Below are 22473 nucleotides of genomic sequence, written 5' to 3' on the forward strand. Positions count from 1 at the left end.
ATTAAGGGCTAGCACAATGGATTCAAATATTTGCTATTGATTCCTTTGTCACATTTATTGGTGTTTACCTTATACTTGGGGTTTGTTGTGCCCAAAAACAAACAAACGAAAAAATCGACGAAGATGAACTATCAAAGTACTAAATTAATCTAATCCATATCCACCACACATGACACAACATCAAATTGAGACTAACAAGTAGGAAAGAAAAAACATATACAACTGCAACACTTTCCAGTTACATGCACAAAAGAATGAGCATTGGAGCTCAGCTCAGTCAGTGGTGATGAGTAGCAGTTTGTACAACAGCACAAGCTTTTTTTCATCCCTAGTTCCTTTTTTTCCCCAACTATTAAAATCTGTTCCAGAATGCATGCATCTTACAAAAACCAAATCCCTCTACCGGGAAAATGAAGTTTGAAAATAATGTCACTTGAAACTTGAAAGCAATGGTATATTATAAAAGTATAAATTGTATACCTATGTGCGTCACATTTACAAAACATGATGGCTTTTAATTAAGTTGTAAATTCGGATAAGTTTCCCAGTCAAGTTTCAAGATTCACCGAATGGTAAGAATCAAAACCTAATTCCAGGTAATTCGCGACGTGCTTTTGACACTCTTGCAAGAAAATGCACTTTAATGACTTGAAAGTTAAGGAATTTCTGATACAATGAAGGGCTGTCAATACTCAATAGACTCTTAGGATACTAAAAAGAGACGGTTGTGAAAACAAGAAGCATAGGCCTGCTGAAAAAGAGTAGAACCCCAGATCATATAAACTTCCAAAAAAGGCCGGGTCACTGATTAATCTATAAGTGGATAAAATTTGCTAGAGGTCAATATCAAATTCAAAAAGCAAAGAACTAAGTTTGGGAAAGGCCCTGAAGAATATCTAATAGATGTGTACTTTTCTATCAACCTCTTCTAGCTTTGTGGTAATATCTTCATTCTATTCCTACTTATGTGTAGGTAGGTAGCTTCCATGGTCAGCTTCAATATCTGCTGGAACAGGTCCTCATTGCAATGTATAATGATCGATCCATCGAATTCAATACCACACTGATAACCCAAATCTTCCCTAGCCTTGAGCTTGCCAGCATGTCTTGAAACGTACCAATATATAGAAAACTAATTAAATAAATTAAAAAACAGTGAGAATGTCACCGCGATCACATATTTTCATTTGAAATACAACTTCCATCAGTTGTGCTCGAAGGTTGGTTGTCCATAGGAGACAAAAATGAAGCTGGAGGAGGCAGCAGCGGAAGTGGCGCAGGTACAGCAACTGACACCATCTCAGTATAAAGCAAAGCCATATAAGAAGGGATAATGTCATTACCATTTTGCCTTGACTTGTATTTCAGTAACTCCGCTCTTACTGCATTAAGCTCAGCTTCCATTGCTTGGACTTGCTGTTGCAAGGCTAAAACTGCACCCTTGCCTCCATAAACAGGATCCTTTAGCCTCAAGGCTGCTTCGTAAACAAGACTATTTGCCGCATTAGCTCTTTGGCTTACTGTTGCCTCCTGAAAATCATATTCGATACATATGTAAAGAAAAACATATCAAAACATTGATTCGATAGAACATTATGATTGAAGTTGGGAGTAGTTAGTTTACTGTTGCTTCCTGAAAATCATTTATTTTGATATACATATGTAAAGAAAAACATATCAAAACATTGATTAGATAGAACATTATAATTAAAGTTGGGATTAGATTACCATTAGCATCTTTGAGACATTGCCTGTACCAAAAACTTTATGAACAGCCGCAAACCTTTGGGGCTCGTGAGGAGAGAAATATGGACAGAAAATGCATTCTGGAGCACACCTTCTTCTCATAATTTTACATGCAGCACAAGGTCTATTGGTGTTTAAGGCCTCTGTAAGGCCTAATAAGTGTCTCCGTCCCATTCTATCAGAAACATCAGCTTCACTCCTGAGCTCGTTGCCCATCTCATCAATGTCCCTGTATTTCAACCAAACACACACAAAATGGAAAAACAAATGTTAGAAAAAACAAAAAAATGTTTTATCTTGTTATTACTTATTAGGAGCTTTCTATACACATTCAAGCCTAGTAGCATACACATGGAAAGAAAGATTGGGCCAATTGCCCAACTAGTTACATGCAGTTGTTGACATTTTGATAACCTTATGAAATCGGTGCCATGAACATCATACCATGTATAGATGAAAGGAAATGCCTAGTGATGCATGTTCTTTTGTACAGTCTACAACTGGATACTCACCATAAGGATATTTGGTTCTAGCGCACAGCAACATATATAATAACATACAATTCTATAAATCCTATACAAATGCATGTATACATAAAATTATAGTATGCATTGAAAGTTCTTAGAAATTACAAGGCAGCCAAAGAATTTAATTAAATAAAAAAATTCATTATGCCAACATTGCATCAATGTAATTCTTAAATGTATAGCTCATATACAAAACTCTGTTATTCATCTTGGCAGTTGCAACTTGAAATTCTGGCATTGCTTACTACAAATGCAAGAAAAACATAGGCATTTGATTTCTAGTGCGAGTATTTGACCCAAGCTCAACCTGTTTTCTAAACGAGTCCTAAAATATTCAGGCTTGGCTAATATTGCAACAAGGACGAGCTTAAGCAAGTCAAAAAAAGCTCAAGCTCCGCTGAGTCTCTGTTTAAAATAGCACTAGTATCTGTTCAGGCTCGTGCGAAACAAACAAGCTCCTTAATAAAATTTTATTTTTCTTTCTTCTCATTTCGCCATAAATGAAGTGTTTCGCTGATTAAAAGATACGCAATCTTCCCTTTTGTAAAAGTAAAGGAATCCAGACGAAATTAAACAGGGGAAGAGATGAGGCAGCGCGCAGCAGCAGACAGGTCAGCTTCAGTCCTAAGGCCAAGTGAAATTTTAACAAAGACTCATCTTCTTTTGCGTAGAAAAGACTCATTTTCAACTAAAGGTATTCAAAACTATGGATGGACACGCGTGTTCGTGATGATCATAGTCGCATAGCGGAATTTGATCAAATACTTTCTTATAAATAAAAAAACTCGGAACGCCCTTAATATATTGTGACAAAGATAGCTATTGAGCCAATAATTTTTTAAACAATGAAACAAGCAAATAACACATAGTAAAAAGGACAAGCACGAGATATCGTGTTGGAACCCATGCATGCCACTACTGACTGTGAAAAGAAACTTGTACATGATTTAATGATTATACCTCTTCAATAGCTTCTTTTTCATTGGTAATCTAGTTTCTGTCTCTCCAAGCTTCATAAAATTTCCCTTACCCAAAGTGTTCTATTAAACAATCGAATATATAATTCTTGCAGTGAGGTTTGAAAACACCATTGCACATAAAAAAACAAGGGTATTTATGACGACCCGGCAAATATCACAAAGGCAAAACGGACTAAATGAAGGAGCCCACAAAGGCGAAAATTTAGAGGGGGCAGCAAAATTTGCGGGCAGACACCAAATATTAGGGCGCATCAATTGGTGAGAATGTACGATATTTATTTCCCATGTACGTACCAGTTACCACGGTCCACGGACATCAATGTTTTTCTGAAATGCCAAACTTTCGGTTTTCAGGAATTTGGAATGGAATTTACGTTGTCGGAATCTATTGAAAAATTAGTAAATTACACATATTTCACCATTCAGTTGTTTAATGCTGGCCCAGGTAAGAACTTGCTTTAAAGCCCATATATATGTTTTAAAATAGGCCCATAGTCCAAAGCCCACTTGTTTTTATTACAAGCAGTCTTCAAAGATGGAAAATTGGCGAGGGGGTCACATAATCATCTTCGTCTGTGGTAAATGTCCCTATATAAACATAAAAACTGATAGATTGAATCAGGTAGATTTGGGAGTTGATTCTGATCATTTAAACATACACTTCAAAACAGATTTAGTAAACCCATTCACCACTGTAATCAGAAGAAAAACACACGGCTTCTAAGTTTCTGTAATCAGAAGAATAACTCCCTGAAGCATGTCTAGTATATGTACCCGTTTCTATAATCTTTTCTAGCTTTGTGCTAGAATGTTTATAACTTCATCTATTCCTAATTACGTATAGGTAGCTTTCATGGCCAGCTTCGATGTCTGCTCCACATTGCACAGTATGTTGATGGATCCATCAAATTTGTTACCACATCGATTGCCCAAATCTTCCCTTGATCATTTTCAGCATGTCTTCAAAAGTATGACTGTATGACAACAATAACAACAACAACAACAACAGGAAAAAGAGAGAGAGAGAGTATCCCCGTGATCACATATATTCATTTGAGATACAACTGCCATCAGTTGTGCTCCAACGTTGGTTGTCCATAGGAGAAGAAGATGCATCCCCAAGAGGCCGCAACAGAAATGGCGCAGGTGAAGCAACTGACACCGTCTCAGAACAAAGGAAAGCCAGATGAGATGAAGTGCTAACATCATCACCAGTTTCGCTTGACTTGTATTTTAGTAACTCTGCTCTTACTGCATCAAGCTCAGCTTGCACTGCTTGGACTTGTTGTCGTAAACTTGAGACAACTCCCATGCATCCATAAACCGGATTCTTAATCCTCACATTCGCTTCATAAACAAGACTATCTGCTGCATCGGCTCTTTGACTCTTTGGTGCCTCCTGATTATGGCATTCCATATTCATACATATGTTAATTTAAATATAATAAATGGAGATTGATGAAATATAACATTATAATGAAAGTTGGGACTGAATTACCATTAGCAACTTTATAACATTGCTTGCACCAAAAACTTTACGAACAGAAGAAAACCTTTGGGGATCATGAGGAGGGAAATATGGACAGAAAAGGCATTCTGGTGCACACCTCCTTCTTAAAACCTTACATGCACCACAAGGTCTGTTGGTTTTTAAGGTCTCTGAAGGGCCTAATGCTAAAAAGTTTCTCCATTCCGTTTGATCAGAATCATCTGCTAATCTCTTGAGCTCCATACCCAGGCATCCATAAACTGGATCCCTGATCCTCACATTGGCTTCGTAAACAAGACTATCTGCTGCATTGGCTCTTTGACTCTCTGGTGCCTCCTGAATATGGAATTCATACATAGGTAATCAAAACATAGACTGACAAAATATAACAATGTAATCAGAGTTGGGAAATGAATTACCATTAGCAACTTTGCTACCTTGCTTGCGCCAAAAACTTTATGAACAGAAACAAACCTTTCTGGATCATGAGGAGAGAAATATGGACAGAATAGGCACTCTGGTCCGCACCTCCTTCTTATAACTCTACATGCACCACAAGGTCTAGTGGTGTTTAAGGTTCCCATTCCATCAGAAGCATCTACTTCTCTCTTGAGCTCCTTGTTCATCTCTTCAATCTCCCTGTAATTCAACCATGCAAAGAAAATCTAAAAAACCAAAACTCAAAAAAGAGTGAATAGCTACTAGCTAGAGTACTTCTAGCAATACCCTCATATTATTTGTTTTCATAACGATATTTTGGTTCTTTGCTCAATTGAGAGTTGAGACTTTGACACCATGGATCAACACATATCTTCCTAATTCCTACGGTGAATCTCATTTGTTAAATTCTTCTGTGAGGAATTGACGATCAAGTATTTTAACAGCGGAATTTGATCAAAGACTTACCATATACGAAAACTTGGAAACGCTTTTACTATATTGTGACAGCCAAATATTTTAATCTCACTCACACAACAGGCGAAATGAAATAATAAATGAGTAGAACAAAAGACCACTATATGAGCTACAAACACGAGATAGAGCGTGTTGGAACTCCATACATGCTACTGTAAAAAAAAAATGTAATAGAAATTTGTACAAGATTTTACCTCTTCAGTAGGTTCCTTTTCATCGTTACTCCAGCTTCTCTCATTCCAAACTACTGACGTATCCCCTTTATAGGACTATCTTCATCAACTAATAAAAAATGAAAGGTGGTTGAAAGGAGTGTACCATTTCACCTGAAAACGATGGGTATTATAAGTCCCGGCAAATATCACATAAAAACAAGGAGGCCCACAAAGGACTAAAGTTTTTAAACCCATACATTTGTTTATACCACACGCCCATATTTTACAAGCAGTCCATCTCGTTAGGATGTTTTGAGTACACGAAAATCTGGTCGTCAACATCGACATAAATTTGAATGCATTACACATTATTCTGGAGAACTAATTTGATGAGTAGTATGCTGGAACTCCGTTTCATTTTGGGAGGTGAAAGAAATCAAGAATGAAAGATAATGGTGAATTCAGATCTGGAAAAAGTGTCATCGTGCATTTGCGTAAAATGGCATCAATGGACAGCAAAAGTGATTAAACAAAAACCACATTAGAGGTGCCTGCCTATTCACACTGTGAGTTTTCATTTACTTTGTCGTAGTCCCAACTCCCAAATACTTAGACCCTCCGTTTGCTCTGAAATGATTTTGGTCTGGAACAAATGACGCTTAAATTTTGCACAATGTTTATTCTACTATAAGTCTGTTACACAAACCAGTATTTGGCCAACATACCCCGTTTCGTTGCCCTAGCATTCCAACCAAAACAATTTCGTTCCCAGTTTCTTCCAAAATGTGTTTTACAACACCCAAAACTATCTACCAGGAAAGTTACAGTGAAATTACAAAATAGAATAAGTCAATTGAAAACAGTGGTTTAATAATGTATGATACAGACATTTTTTATTTTTTCGATAATCTGTATGATACAGACATATGATGCCTTTTTCAGTCATAATATAGAAGGCAAGATTGCACCAAACGGTCATAAAGAAGTATGACCTAATTCCATGTCCTTTGTCACACATGAGTTTAGTTGGACACTAGAAACTCTCCTCCAAAACTAATATGCGTTTAGTATGACCTAATTCTGAGTTCATAATGGTTTAGCATGTCCAAAAGACCAAAACTAATCAAACACAGTGGTTCCCTCCTCTGCCCACCATGTCACCAACTATTCTCCCACTTGAATGGCTTGATTGGGAGTCAATTCAGAAACAAAACTAACAAATTTTGTTAATGGATAATGGATAATTAAGGATAAAGAGAGGAGAGTGCAACAAAAAATTATCGCTCGTTCACACAAACTAATCCGTCGGCCCTTTTATATGTTGTCGTGGGCCAAATTCTTACAGGCCTTCGTTTGTGCTGAGATGATCTTGAACAAGATCAAACCTACGCTGACCTTACTGACAATCAAACGACCCCAGATTTTCTCCTAAATGACCAGATCTGCATCTTTTTTTCACAATGTTTATTCTACCCCATAAAATTGGGTGCAAGTTCGTTTTTCATCCTTAGTTCCTCTCATATTCCCAACCTCAATTTCTTCCCGAATATCTTTTACAAATTACCTCACCCGAAGTTGAAAACAATGGTTTGTATATATGATGCCTTTTAAGTCACAATACAAATAAATTCAGCAGTCAAGCTAGATTGCACCAAAGGGACTTAAATCGATAGACGTAATACCATGTCCTTTGTTTCCATGCTTCTAATCTTCTAGTTGGACATTAGAAACACTCCCTGCACCAGCTATAATACATATGCATCTTAATCAACTTTGAAACAAATAACACCATATCCAATGGTCTGGGTCATAATCTTGATCCAAGTTTATCAAATCTACCAATAAAATTTTGCATTAGTTAGAGAGTGAAAATCAATATAAAATTCTTAAGAGAAAAAACAAGAAATTTGTTAACGTACTCCCTGGAGATTATCTAGTAAATGTATATAATTCTATCAACTTTCTTCTATCTTTGTATTAATATCTTCATTCTACTCCTACTTATTTACACCTAGCTTCCGTGACCAGCTTCAACTTTGCTCGAACAGGTCTACATTGCATGGTATTGACTGTCCAAATCCCCTCTATCTTTTTCAGCATAACTTCAAACGTCAACAACGAAAAAGAAAAGAAGGATATCACAGCGATCATCACGTACATATTTTCATGTAAAACTGTTACTGCCATCAGTTGTGCTCAAGGGCTGGTTATCCACAGTAGAAGATGGAGAAGCGGAAGGAGACAGCAGCTGCTGAAGTGATGGCCCAGGTGCAGGGACTGTGAACCCCGTCTCAGGATCAACCAAAGCCATATTAGTTTCCATTGGCTTGTATCTTCGCAACTCCTCTCTTGCTGCAATAGGCTCTGCTCCCATTGCTTGGACTTGTGGCTGCAAAGCCAAAACTGTACCCACGCGTCCATGCATCGGATCCTTAAGCCTCTGATGTGCTTCGTAAACAAGACTATTTGTTGCACCAGCTCTTTGACACTCTGGTAATGCCTGAATATTGTAGAAATACATATGTAAAAAATACATACCCATAAATAATTGAAGGATGGAGATCAATAAACTAGAACACTAATGAAATTAGGGACTGAATTACCTCTAGCATCTTTCTGCCATCAGTTGTGCTCGAGGGTTGGTTGTCCACAGTAGAAGATGGAGGAGCGGGAGAAGACAGCAGCTGCTGAAGTGATGGTCCAGGTGCAGGGACTGTGAACCCCGCCTCAGGATCAACCAAAGCCATATTAGTTTCCATTGGCTTGTATATTCGCAACTCCTCTCTTGCTTCCCTAAGCTCAGCGCCCATTGCTTGGACTTGTTGTTGCAAATAAAGACACTGTGCGCAGGCATCCAAATTCCGGATCCTTAATCCTCTCATTCGCTTCGTAAACTAGACTATTTGCTGCACCGGCTCTTTTATTCTCTGGTAATGCCTGAATATTGTAGAGATACATATGTAAAAAAAATAGATATTCATTAATAATTGAAGGATTGAGATCACTAAATTAGAACATTAATGAAAGTAGGGGCTGAATTACCTCTAGCATCTTTCTGACATTTACTGTGCCAAAAACTTTGTGAACAACGGCAAACCTTTGGGAGTCATGAGGAGAGAAATATGGAAATAAAATGCAATCAGGTGGACACTTTTTCCTGTCCGTCTTACATCCAGCACAAGGTCTGTCGGTGTTTAAGTTCTCTGCAAATATCTGTCCCAATGACAATTCAGCAAAAGCATTATCTGATTCTTTCTTGCTCTTCTTGCCCCTCTCATCAAACTCTCTGCAAGTATACCACACACAAAAAAAAGAACAAAATAAATAATTTAAATACAAATAAGAGTGAGTAATATGGCTTTCAGGTATTAATAAGGTGTACATATTTCTAGCAATACCCACATTCTATTTTCACAAAGTTTTGTTGGTCTTGTTATTAGCGATTTTCTCTGCACATTCAAGCCTACAGAAGGAGAGAAAGATTGAACCTATTGCACATGCAGTTTGCTTAGACTAGTTACATGCACTTCTTGACATCTTTGAAGTACCAATGAAAAGATACAAGAAAATTTCCATTACGTGAAGTTCTTATGTGCAAATGTGCAATCTATAATTGGATCCTTACATACATATGGATTAATCTCATTTCCTGTTTGAGAATTAGTTGAAACCAAGAATTAAAACATATTACTTCATTCTCATGATACACTGCATTTCTTGAATTCAAGAATGCTAGATTTTTTGAATTCTTGAATCCATGGCACATCCTCATTTCTTGAACTGTTGCGTATATAAGTGACGATCAAGTATTTTAATAGCTGAACTTGATCAAAGACTCAGAAAACGGTCTTACATAAGGTTCTTCAAACGCTTCCAAAAATGAACTATTAAAGAACTAGTTTAATATAATTCACACACAACATAAAATATTAAAACAAAAGCTCACCATATGAGCTTTAACATGGCATGCTACTGTGAAATAATGAATACAAAATTCAACAAGATTACACCTGTTATTCCGCCTGTTTTCCATTTTGAGTTGTTTCTTTCTCTGAGAACTTCTGATATTTTCCTCAAATGTGTTTCACGATAGATACTCTCAGCTCTCTCTACCAAATAAAAGAAATAAAGAATGCAACTCTCACAATGAAGTCTCAGAGCAGCATTGCATGAACTTGAGAACAAGGCTATTTATAAGACCCGGGAAATATCACAAATTAAAGGAGCCCCTGCGAAATTTGTGCCAACTCGAAATTTTAGACTGGGGTCCGAGATTTCAAATGTAACAGTAACATTCCAAAATTTCGACAAACTTTGGAACTTATAGGAATCTGTTCAAATGTTGTCGAAATATATTCACTTTCATAATATGCAAAAGAAAAGTTTTATTTTTATTTGGGGAATTTTGACTTAACCCCCAAAGTTTGGTAGCGTTTTGAATAAACCCCCCATTTTTAAAATCATTTGAGTTTGCCTCCTACTCCGTCAATTTTGTGTGTAACAGACGTTGATATTTTAGCTATTGACCATTTTACCCTTATAAAATAGCTGTTGGATTGCCCATTTGCCCCCCACATTAACATGTTAAACCCAACTTTGTGAAAACTCCCCAAAAATTGTCATTATTTAATTCTTGCACTCACTCTCTCGTATTTTACATATTGGCCATTTTGCTCTTATGAAATAGCCGTTGGGTTTTATATTTTATTCCTTTCGTATAAATCTCATCTCCTCCTCGACCTTTAATTTAGTTTTAAATCAACACAAATCTCATCTCATTTTTATGGGTGGTGGCACTTGCGAGGTTAGCAACACAAATAAACCATCTCAGGTTCTAATCTCACGCTTAATCTTCTTTCTGACCTTCTTCTTCTTCTTCTTCTTCTTCTTCTTCTTCTTCGTGACTGTTTACTGAAAAATTGGGGGGTTTATGCAAATAGCAGATTGACGTTTGGGGGTTTACACTAACTAATATTTAACCTCAAACTTAATTTGTTTAGTTCTTTTTTCAGATTACAATGTCATCATCAGAAGCAATCAACTACGGGTCTTGTTTTCTTAATTTGTGGGGATGTAGGGCACTGGAAGGTTGATTGTTGTTGGCTTGATTATCCTTGTTTTTTAGGATGTCCAGATACTATGAGGGTTCGCTGGAGTGGGCAAGAACACACTAAAGGATTGGGATTCCTTATATGTAATAGTGCACTAAGATGCAACGGTTACAAATGGATAGATGTACCAACCTAAAGCAAAAGGGAAGGTTGTGGAAGTGGAAGTAGAAATGAATGAAGTGAAGAACAAAGAGAAGTCTAAAGAGGAGGGGAAACTTAAGTTGTGTATTGATGGTGTTATTAAGATGAATATTGAAGGCAATGTGTCTGATGTAACTGAACTTGTGAGGAAATTAGCATTTTAATGTAATGGACATGTTCAAGTCTACATTTAATTATGACATAGTGTTCAAGTCAACATTTAAGTCTGACATGTTAATATGATAAAAAATGCATAATATCAAACATGCCTTAAAATGATCAAAACACAACACTTAAGTCATTGAAGTCTTACAACAAATCCATAACACAACACTTAAGCATACATAACACTTCTCTAACACTTAATTAAATAACAAATCAAGTACATTTTACATAGCACTTGACTCAGGTCTGACACAACAAATCAAGTACATTTTACACACAAATCATTGAAGTCTTACAGCAAATCATTGAAGTCTTACACATAGCACTTATGTTAACCTCAGTCTTACAACAAATCCATAATACAACACTTAAGCATACATAGCACTAAATAGAATAACAAAACCCCATAAAAAATATAACATTAATGTAGTCAAGACTCTGCCTGTGAAGAAGCTTGAGAGGATGGTGTACCCTTCCTGGACCTCTTTCTTGGAGGTGGCATTGGTGGCATTGTAGGTATGTTCAGGGCTGGCCTCAATGGAGCAACACTTTCTTGAGTTTGAATAGGTTCAGACTGGCTAGGTTGTGGATCTTGTGAACTTCCAAATAAAAGTTCAGATAGACGACCTTGTTCAGAAACATATCTCACCCTCCCCCTACCCCTAGCACCTCCTTTGCCTCTTCCACCCCCATCCTCACTTGCAGTCCCCTCTTGTCTCCCATCTATAGCATTTCTCCCCCTACTCCTACTCCTGCTTCTACCACCTCTACTTCCTCTCCCATTTGCAGGCAATTGACTCCCATCTTCACTTGCAAGAAGTTGGCTCTCATCCTCACCACTTGTACCCCTACCCCTACCCTACCTCTAACACCTCTGCCTCTACCTCTTGCTGGCAAATCACCTTCAGCAACTTGACTCCCATCTTCACTTGCAGGTTGTTGGCTCTCATCCTCACCACTTGTACCCCTACCCCTACCTCTAGCACCTTTGCCTCTACCTCTTGCTGGCAAATCACCTTCAACAACTTGACTTCCATCTTGTGCATTGATTGGTCTAAGAAGAAAGGGGTTTGGGAGTGGCCTTGTTCTTGGTCTCCCAGGCCTTCCTCTTCCTCTATGAGATGCTCTGGCAGCAGCTGCTGCAATGGCATTGGCTTCTGCATTGGCATTATCTCCCACCTGACCTCTTTGATAACCTTTGGCATTATGCCCATAAACTTGACACCTTTAACACCTTATTGAGTTAGATTCATCTTCACCTCTTCTTCTATTCACCCTTGGTCTGCCAGGCTGTCTTTGTCTGATTGGTGGATAGATATATTCTTCTTGAGTAGAATGTTAGAAACACACTACTATCAGATACCATACTACAAATATAACACCAAACATGAAGTGGAGTGCAACTATACTTACAATAGACCATTCATCTTCATACAAGTAAGGTACAATGTGATTAACACAAGCTCTTTTGTAAGTTGCTGCAGAGAAATAAGGGCTACAATACATAAAATAACACAAATGGAGGTATAAGTCATTAGTTAAAACAAGACATAAATGATTCACAAAAACACATCAATTAAATGATCTAGCTTACTTAATCCATGGTTGCCTCCTTGGTTTAATGACAGCTATAGCATGAAGGCAAGGAATGCCAGTGACTTGCCATTCATGACAATCACATGTGTGTCTCTTTAAGTTCACATTCCACCATTTTCCAGTAAAGACATTAGTTGCTAAAAATGTGCCTTCAATTGTTGAACCACTCAAATTCAGATTTCCAATTTTGTTGCTAAGGTCAATAATAATATCCTTAACCCTTGGCACTAAATCATTATCATTCCATAGCTCACATTTCTCTTTCCTGTCATATAATAACTTCATTTGCAAGATCATCACTTGTGAAATCATTTTCACAATGGGTTTGTCCAGCCAGCAATATATGACTATTTCATGCTTCTGAAAAGTTGTTAGACAAACAATCAGACTTACACACTTCATCAAAGTATGATCTTGCTCACAACCTTAGGTCTTCACCCATCAAATAGTATTTTGCTCCACTGTCAAGCTTTTCCAGCTCATCCATCAGTTTTGCAAACTTTAACTCTGAAAATGTTTTGGCAGCACTCCAGGCTTCAAGCTTAACTCCTCTATACTTAGTTTTCATGTTCTTGACCATGTGTTTGAAACAATACCTCTAATTACAATAAGGGAAAACAGTTGCAACTGCATAACACAATCCTTTCTGCCTGTCAGAGATAATAGTCAACTTCTGAGGGTGCCTATTCAAGTGTGGTGCCATCTTCTCCAGAAAATCAGTTCATGCATGTCTCCGTATTTTCAGCAATACACAAATAAAAAGCAACATGGAACAATCCATTGTTACCATCCAATGCAATAATAGATAGGCAGACACCTCCATGTTTCCCCTTCAAGAAACAACCATCAAGTCCTATCATAGACCTACAACCTTGCACAAAACCATCTAGACTAGCCTTGAATGCAATACACACAGTCATAAAATAATGAAAATTTTCATGTCTAGAGTGTTTTGCAACACTTCCTGGGTTAGCTTGCAAAAGCTGCCTACACAACTCAGGTAATTTTGCATAAGAAGTATCATAACAACCATGGATCTTCTTCATTTCCATGTTCTTTGCATGCCAAGCTTGCCAATATTTAATCCCAACCTGATACTTATCCATAATTTCCACCATAACATCATTAGGTGTGTATACCCTATGATGAAGCATCATTTCTTTCTCAAGTCTGGTTGCTATCCAACCTGTATTTGTCATTGGATTCTTGTCTTCCCTATCAGACTCACATGTATGTGTGTTCACCAACTTTCTACACTTCATTGTATGTTTATTTGGTAACACCCTAACATAAATCATCCAGGGACAGCCATTAGCCTTGCATTTCCATTCAATCTTTTTACTATCATTTCCTGTGAATTCAGCAACAAACTTATTACTAATAGTATAAATTCTGACATAATCCCTACACTCATACCTATCCTTCCAGCACTGTCTAACCTCCAACTTCAAAGATTATGGAACCCCAATCACTCCTTCATTAGTTGGTATATTGTATGTTCTCTCCAAGACCTCATTTATTCTACCAACATCCCTCTCATCTACAACATTATCATTTCCTCTCAAGTTTTCTTCAACCAAGTGTTCTTCTTCACTATCAATCTCTACTGCATCAAGTATGTATTCTTCATCTGATGGTTCCTCACTATAATAATCCTCTTCTGCATCAATTTGATCCACATTTAATCTACCCCCTTCTGTATGTGCTCCACCACTTTGTGTTTCAGCTACATATGAAATTATGAAATTAAAACCAATGTAATTAGACACTGTAATAGAAAAAGGTCACACATGAAATTAAAACCAATCTATTTGTAGATGTTGGTTATTTTGGGACTACGACTTGATGATTTGTTGGATAGGAAATGGTTGGACTCTTTTTGGGATAAGAGTTGCCTACGTATCAAGTTTCTCGGGATAAACTTGAATCAAGCCTTACGTAGTTCATCTCTCTCTATTTATAGATATGTGCTTGAACCGTTATGGATTACAAATCCACCTTGTGTGCTATCCTGGTGATTCGTCATTAATGTGTTATTACAAAGTTAATGTTTCCTTGATTGTGGCGTTGATTGAGCTCCAAGATTGTGCTAGTTGATATATTTCCATGAATGGATGAAATTTAATCTAGCCTGGCGCCGGTGCGACTTTTGGTCTTTGGGTCGTTGGTATGATCCAATGTTGTGGGGACGAAATGAAGTAAGACGATCCGCCATGTGGACACGTGCTCTGTAGTGTAGAACGGAGGGTACTTACACAGCCCCCTTTAATTTTTATTCGTTCATTGGACAGCTGTTGCGTGGAAGGAGAACGGTTTAAAAAGTAAAGTTTGAAAGCACGTGTTTGGCAAAGTTTGTTTTTTGTTTTGAATTTAGGTTTTCTATGGGAATGTCGCGGAACCGCTGTTGGGCTGGATTAAGTAGGCGAGTTACGGTGATTTGTGGGCGAGTAATGATTTAGGTTTTGGGAACACAAAACGCTTGGATTGTCTTGAGGTGTCTGGGCAGTTGAGGGGTTTTTTTACTTGTGAAAGCTTTTTGTTTGTTCACTGCTCAACCAAAGGAAAAAAAGGAAAAATCTAGAGCGAAAGAAAAGGAAAGAAAGCAAAGAAAAAAAACTTCTCATCTCTTGCCATCAGGTTCGTGTTTTCAACTTTAGAAATTTAAGCTTTCCTTCTTTCTTTGATTGTGCAATGTCTATGATTAGTGATAGTTTTAGTGGTGAGGTTGAAGTTGGTAAATGGAGAGAGAGAACGGTAAGTGATGAAGAAGTTGAGGAGAGGGTTCGTAGTGGTGATGAGGCTTCGTCGTCTTCCTCGTTGGAGACGGTGGATGAGAGGAAGCCTAAGTCGGTGGATTGTTATGCCGCTTTGAGGAAGGAGTTTGGTTGGGTGAAATCGATCTCCTCACGGTAATGCGATCCGGCCGGGGGAAGAGAGTTTGTATACTAACGACTACGTTCCTTGGGGTGGAGGAGTAGTTAATTGTTATGGGCAGTTGAAGGCTGGGATGAGGCTGCCCTTTTCCCGTCTTACTGTGGAGGTTTTGAATTTTTTGGGGAAAGCCCTCTGTCAACTCGTGGGGAACAGTTGGAGGATTTTCTATGTGTTAGATTTGTTGAATGACAGGGGCTACAACATCTGTTTAAACGATGTGACGGAGCACTTTATTGTGAGGAAGTCGGGTGATGTAAACTTTAGTTTTCATGTTTATAAGGGAAGTCTCCTGTTATTATGGGGGTAAGTGATAAGCACCCAAAACTGTAATATTAAACCCCCGAGAGACATAGCATTTTGGTCGATTATGTGTTTAATAATCATGTAATAATTATATTTTCGTACTTTTGCAGGATTCCGCAATTAAAATAAATATAGTGATAAAACATGCATCGAAGTACAGGAATACGGGAATATTTGAAGTTTCCCACTCGACCCCCGTGAAGCCCAACAAAGCCTGACTAAAGCCGAAGTTTCCAAAAGAACAAAACCGGTCTTGGAAGCGGGTCCACATATAAAGAAGCAAACTTAACTTCGAATCTCAAATCGGATAAATCTAGATGCCGACGGCTAGTGAAAGAAGTCGCCAAGTACAGAATCTGAGGAATATTTGGAGTTTCCCACTCAATCCCCCGTGAAGCCCAACAAAGCCCGACTAGAGCCGAAGTTTCCAAAAGAACAAAACCGGTCAGAGCGGGTCCATATATAAAGAAGCGAAGAAACTTTCGAGCTCAAATCGGATAAATCTAGATGCCGACGTTGGCTAGTGAAGTTTCCATAGCGACACAGGCGGCGAACTTAACTCAAAAGGACAACAAAAGTCGTAAAAACCAAAAATCGGTAGCGACCACTAGACACACTAGGTGGATCCACTCTGCGGGCCCGAAGGCATGATGAGTCATCATAGGCAAGTGGCAAAGGATGGTTTCAATTTGATACCACCCCGCAAGAGAGAAGACATTACAATTCAAACCGTGGTTTGAATTGAAATGAGCTAACAAACAAAACCTTAAATCGGCAAAAGACAAAAAATTAAAACATATCAAAACAAAACTTTGATTCTCAAAGTTTTGAAGAAATCAATTAGCTACCGAACAAAACTCAATTAAATGGGTCTTGGGTCAAATCTATATATATATATGGGGGTCGCCTTCATTATTACCCCCGACATATTAATGCTTTAGCTTCCGCTTAGTTAGATTTTTCCTTCAAGATTTACATTCCGCCATTTCCATTCCAAAGAAATTTTAAATACCGTAAGTTATTTTACCCTTAATAACGGTCATTTCTTTTTTCTAGTTTAATTTACGTCCCGCATTTATTTACTTAATGTATACGGCCAAGTTTTATTATTCCTTCTATGACCATGAGCTAATCCCCTCCGGGGAGGGTTATGTTGCTTCGTGTGAAAATCGGATTGACTTCGTTAATATTCTAGAATCACTACTTAGGAATTAGGCATAGAATTGACATCCGGTCCCAAAATGATCGAGACTGCACAAAGTTGAATTTGATGCTCGGGGCAGTCTGTGGCGACAAAATGTCTCATAGCGACTTCTGCAGTGTTAGACGCTCTCCAATTCGCCCGATTGATGTGAAATCGAGCCGGAGCTGAAATAATATACTAGAGATGAGGTATTATTGAAACTCCTTATGCTAGTGAAATCGACCTAGAGATGTGGGCATCGCTAGGGATCAATACTTTCGGCGTCGTCTCCAAAACGAGGCGAAGTAGAGATGTAGTGATTTGGTAATATAAACTGTTAAAAATGATTCTTGCATGAGCATGATTAACTCTCTCCCTGTTTCTCTATTTTTGTTTACCTACATATAATCGCCGTAGTAATTTACATTATTTGCATTACCGTTAATTTAATTAAAACCAACTAAAAAGAAACCTAAAAATCCTACTCACCAAAAGTTGTAATTCCAATTGTGAACCTATCCGAGCCCTAAGGTTTGGACGATCCCTTACTCGACCTATCCTACCAAACCCACGTGAGTAAGGTAACTTGACTAAAACGTACGACTATACGGACGTTGGAATTTGGACTTTGGACTTTGGACTTGGGTCTTTGGACTTCGGGCTTTGGACTGTGGATCTCGGACTTAAGAAAATAAGTAATTGAAAACCAAAACGTGTATAAATGCGTGTTTATCAGTAAGTAAGGAGGAATGAGGGCATAAGCCACTGTTGGCTGTAGGTAGATATTGCCCGCCTGGTTTGGAGATTGATAAACGTGTTGTACAACCTCGTGGTAGGTTGTTGGTTGTAGGTCGTAATGTGTGTGTTTTAAATTATAATTTGGATGTTCTTATTTATTTTTATTTTTTTTTTTGCAGAGGTTACAATCCATTTTCGTATGAAGAACGGTGTTATTGAAAGGTTTGCTTGTTTGAGTTTGGAGGATAAGTAGGCTTTGTTAGGTGAGGTTGCGCATTACTTTAAGAGGCGTGGAGGGAAGAAAATCAACCGTAAGAGGCTAGAGCAAAAGGCTAGGGCTCGCAAGGTAGTGGTTGAACATTCTGATTCTAGCTCAGAATCTGCCATGGAAAGGGAGAGTCAAAAGAAAACACCTGTTTTTGGAGTGAAAAGGAGTGGAGGTGCTGGTGACAGCCGTTCTGGTGGAGCTAGGACGTCTGGTGGGGTCGCTGAACACCGTTCTGGAGCGGTGAGGGCGGTTGGAGGGGTGACGCCTTTCAGATGTCTTGAGTTGGGTGACGCAAATCGTTTGTTATCCCAACATTCTGAGTTGGGTGATGCAAATTGTTTGGCACCCCAACGTTCCGAGTTGGGGGGTAAAGGGCGCTCTGCGTCCAACCACTTCTCCTCTGGTGACGCAGATCGTTCTGCATCCAACTACTTCTCCTCTGGAGATGTGGGTGCTAAAAGTGCTGGTGGTGCTGCAGGTGGGAGTGTTGGTGAGGAGGGTGATGCTCCTACTTCGTTCCGGAAGCCTAATCTGAAAAGGCGTTCCAAAGTGGTTGAGTCGGAGGGAGCTAAGAAGGCTTGAACTGAGTCTGAAGACCGACCTGGTTCTGTTGAAGGTCGTTCGTCTTCAGGTCGGGTTCCTCTGAAGAGGATGAACCTGATTGATTTGGCTGATGATGCTGGGTTGGCTGAGTTCTGTGGAAAGAAAAAAGTTGGTGAGGCTGAGCCTATTGTCGAGCAGGGCAAGGGGTCGAAAAGTACGGACCCAAGTAAGAAAAGTGACAGTGTTGTCCTTGATAGAATGGTTATGTATGAGGACCCCTACAGTTTGCTGCCGAAGTTTGTTGTGAATGGTGACTGTAGCTTCAAGTCCCCTTTGGTTGGTGGGGCATTGTTGGAGAGTATTGTGCTTGTCGGGGATAGGCGCAAGCTGGATAATAAGGGCCTAGAAGTGAACTTGGTGGAGATGGAACAGTCGTTATGCTATGTGAGTATTCTTCCGTTCTGAGCTTGCTCCTTTTAGGTCTTGTTGATTTTGATCCACTCTAATGTCTATATTTGTTATCTTGTTTGCTAGGTTCTGGCAATGTATAGGAAGCTGAAGGATATGGCGTCTATCTCCGACCGTTACAAGAAGGAGTTGGATGTCAGCAAGCAAACTTGTAGCAGACTGGTGGCTGAACAGCAAGTGGAGAGAACGGAAGTTGCGGTGAGGGGATCAAAGTCTGCAATTTGGGTGGTAAAGTGGCTCTGTTGCAACCTGCTCTAGATTCTGCAAAGCTGGAGGTTCAGCAATGGGTCGATGAGTGCAAGAGACTACGCTCCGTTGCTGAACGAGCTGAAACTGCATATAACGACTTGGTGGACACAGTGGAGAGTGGCAATGTTTATGTGCTGATGGATGATTATACTGAGGCATTGAATAAGTATGATCGCCTTAAGATGTCTGTTGAAAGTGGGGTTGCAACAGTGTTTGTTGCAGATGCTGGTGTAGATGCTAGTAGACCATCTGATCTGCCATCTGACCAAGTTGTTGTGCCACTAGTTGCTCCAGCTGTTCCTTCTGTTGTTTCTGGTTTTGATGTTTCTGAAGTTGTTGTTGATCAGATTATCGGCTTTGGTGTTGTAGAGGGTGGTGATCTGGACCCTTTGATTGTGGATAATCTTTCTTGTGTGAATTGATTCTGGACGTCTTTTGTTTGTTCTTGGGTTGGGAGGTCTTTGAACAATATTTAAACAGCTCTTTGTTCTTGATACTGATACAATATTATTTTTGATAGGGATACTGAGGTCGTTTTCCCAGGATAACCTGGGGGACTCGGTATCTAACCGACCTTGTAATTAGAAATATTTAAATTACTTACTTGCTGAAGTCGGCTTGAAGTATGCATGTGATTGATTTTGTTTTTTGCTGGTTTGTTGTTTGACGACCTGTGCTGCGTAGCACTAGTCCTGATGGATTGCTTGCCTTTGCTAGGTCGTCTTTTGTCACAGGTCGTAGAGCTTTTGAGTACGACCTGATCCATTTGCATAGTTGGCACCTAGGCTTCGTCTTGTCCCTAGGTGTACGCCCTGATTCGTTCCTTTTGGGGGAACTTCTAATTGATATAATTAGCCTTTGAGTGGCTATTATATTTGAGTCTGTCTTAAACCCTTTGTGAGGTCGTAAGTTGACTTGGGGTCCTTTTGGAGGTCCCCTAGATTGAATTTGTCTGATAATTGGCCTTTGATTGGCAATAACAGTTGAACCATACTTAACCCTGGCGTTGGTGTTAAGTTGGTTTAGGGTCCTTTTGGGGGACCTTGATTTGAATTGATTGAAATTAACCACCATATGGCTATTGTTGTTGAGTCGTTCTGAACTCCGTCTTTGATGTCCGACCTGACATTGTGATGTCTTAGGTCAGGTTGCGTAGTGTAAAATGCAAGGTGCTCATGTAATGCAAAAATGATAGCTGCACTCAAAATATTGATTAGATTTCATTCATATTGACTTATGTACTTGGAGAAAAACTTATTGATAAAAGCGTTTGAGGAGAGCTGTATTCTAAGGTCAGGGAAGCCTATCACCGAGCTGGGTTTTGATCCAGTGTACGCCATTTCCAACGACTTTGTCAACAATGTAGGGGCGGCCCTCCCATGTTGGGTCGAGCTTGGTTGGTGCTAAAGTCTTTTTGAGGACTAAGTCGCCAGCTTGGAAAGATCTTAGGACGACCTTCTTGTTGTAAGAACGCTGAATTGTTTGGTGGTACCGAGCTAGGGATATTGCGGCAGTTTCTCTACGTTCTTCTAGGAGATCAACTTTTTTTGCCAAGATGTTGTCATTGACTCCTGATTCAACAATGTTAGAACGTGTAGTTGTGATTGTGAGTTCTGATGGTATCACTGCTTCTTTTCCAAAGCAAAATGTGAAAGGAGACTCATTTGTACTGGCTCTAGCTGTTGTTTTGTATGCCCATAGAATGTTTTCAAGTTGTTCTGGCCATTGGTTTTTCTTGCTCTCCATCTTCTTTTGGAGGTTTTCTTTGATGGCCTTGTTGGTGGCCTCTGCTTGGCCATTGATTTATGCATATCTAGGTATAGAAAATGCTTGAGTGATGTGCCATTTTTGTAGAAAATACTTGACTTGTGTGCCAGCAAATTGTGTTCCGTTGTCCATGACTAGGGTGTGGGGTAGACCAAATCTAGTGATGATATTAGTTCAGATGAAGTTGATTACTTTGACTTCCTTGACTTGGACTAGTGAGATTGCTTTAACCCACTTAATGAAGTAATCTGTGGCTGCTAGGACGTATTTGAGCCCTGATTTTGTGGGATGAACGGTCCCATTATGTCTAGCCCCCACATGTGGAACGACCATAGGCTGGCTATGTTGATCAATTCCCTTGCTGGACTTAGGTGATTGTGGCCAAAAGTTTGACATTGGAGGCATTTAAGAACGTACCTTTTTGCCTCGATATGCATGCCTGGCCAATAATACCCTTGGACAATTGCTTTGTGTGCTAGTGATCTTGCTCCTGCGTGGTTGCCACATTCACCTTTGTGGATTTCGTCGAAAATGAGTTGTCCCTCCCTTGGAGTTATGCACCTTAGGAGAGGTCCTCCTGCTGATTTGTGGAACAGTCTTCTTTTGATCACTGTGTATCTTAGGGCTCGGAGTTGTATTGCACGAGCATGCTTTGTTTTTGATGGGATCTCACAATGTAAAATGAACTTGAGGAATGGGCCCATCCAAGATTGATTGATCTCTTCTTCAGATGAGGGCTGGAAATCTGTGAGGCTGTTGATATTTTCTTTCTGGTAAGCAGGTCGTTCCAAAATGTCAATGTAGACTATGGTCGGACATACCTCTTGTGTTTTGGAGGCTAGGAAAGCCAAGCTGTCTGCATGTCTGTTGTCTTCTCGAGGAATATGGTTTAAGGAGAATGTTTTGAATGAGCTGATTATGTCATAAACGACTTGAGCATACTTTGCCAAGTTTGCTCCGTTCGTGACATATTCTTTGGTGATCTGCTTGACGATTAGCTGGGAATCGCTGTAAGCTTTAAGCTTTGAGACTTGTAGTTGTTGTGCCATTCGGAGGCTTGTGATCAATGCTTCGTATTCTGCTTCGTTGTTGGACGTTGCGAAATCGATTTTGATTGATTTCTGTAACTGGGCTCCCTCGGTGAAGTTAATACAGCCCCAATCCACTACCATTTGTTATTGCATCGCCATCTACG

General features: G+C 39.2%; 2 protein-coding genes and 1 pseudogene across 2 annotated transcripts; all 3 read right to left on the reverse strand.

Moving 5' to 3' along the window:
* Positions 1–802: 802 nt before the first annotated feature.
* Positions 803–3527, reverse strand: LOC147490171 (LOB domain-containing protein 15-like). The gene is made up of 3 exons (XM_086571882.1): positions 3234–3527; positions 1729–1975; positions 803–1530 (listed from the first exon to the last, which is right to left on the reverse strand). Exons 1-3 carry the CDS (start codon positions 3287–3289, stop codon positions 1174–1176), a joined length of 660 nt encoding a protein of 219 aa, XP_086428008.1. The 5' UTR covers positions 3290–3527; the 3' UTR covers positions 803–1173.
* Positions 3528–3977: 450 nt separating this feature from the next.
* On the reverse strand, positions 3978–5975 carry LOC147490172 (LOB domain-containing protein 15-like). Its single transcript, XM_086571132.1, has 4 exons — positions 5852–5975; positions 5162–5381; positions 4752–5078; positions 3978–4652 (listed from the first exon to the last, which is right to left on the reverse strand). Exons 1-4 carry the CDS (start codon positions 5893–5895, stop codon positions 4293–4295), a joined length of 951 nt encoding a protein of 316 aa, XP_086427258.1. The 5' UTR covers positions 5896–5975; the 3' UTR covers positions 3978–4292.
* A 2636-nt stretch (positions 5976–8611) lies between these two features.
* On the reverse strand, positions 8612–9845 carry LOC147490173 (LOB domain-containing protein 15 pseudogene; annotated as a pseudogene).
* Positions 9846–22473: the final 12628 nt, after the last annotated feature.

Source organism: Coptis chinensis, chromosome 7, assembly GCF_015680905.1.
Source record: "Coptis chinensis isolate HL-2020 chromosome 7, ASM1568090v1, whole genome shotgun sequence".
Taxonomy (NCBI): domain Eukaryota; kingdom Viridiplantae; phylum Streptophyta; class Magnoliopsida; order Ranunculales; family Ranunculaceae; genus Coptis; species Coptis chinensis.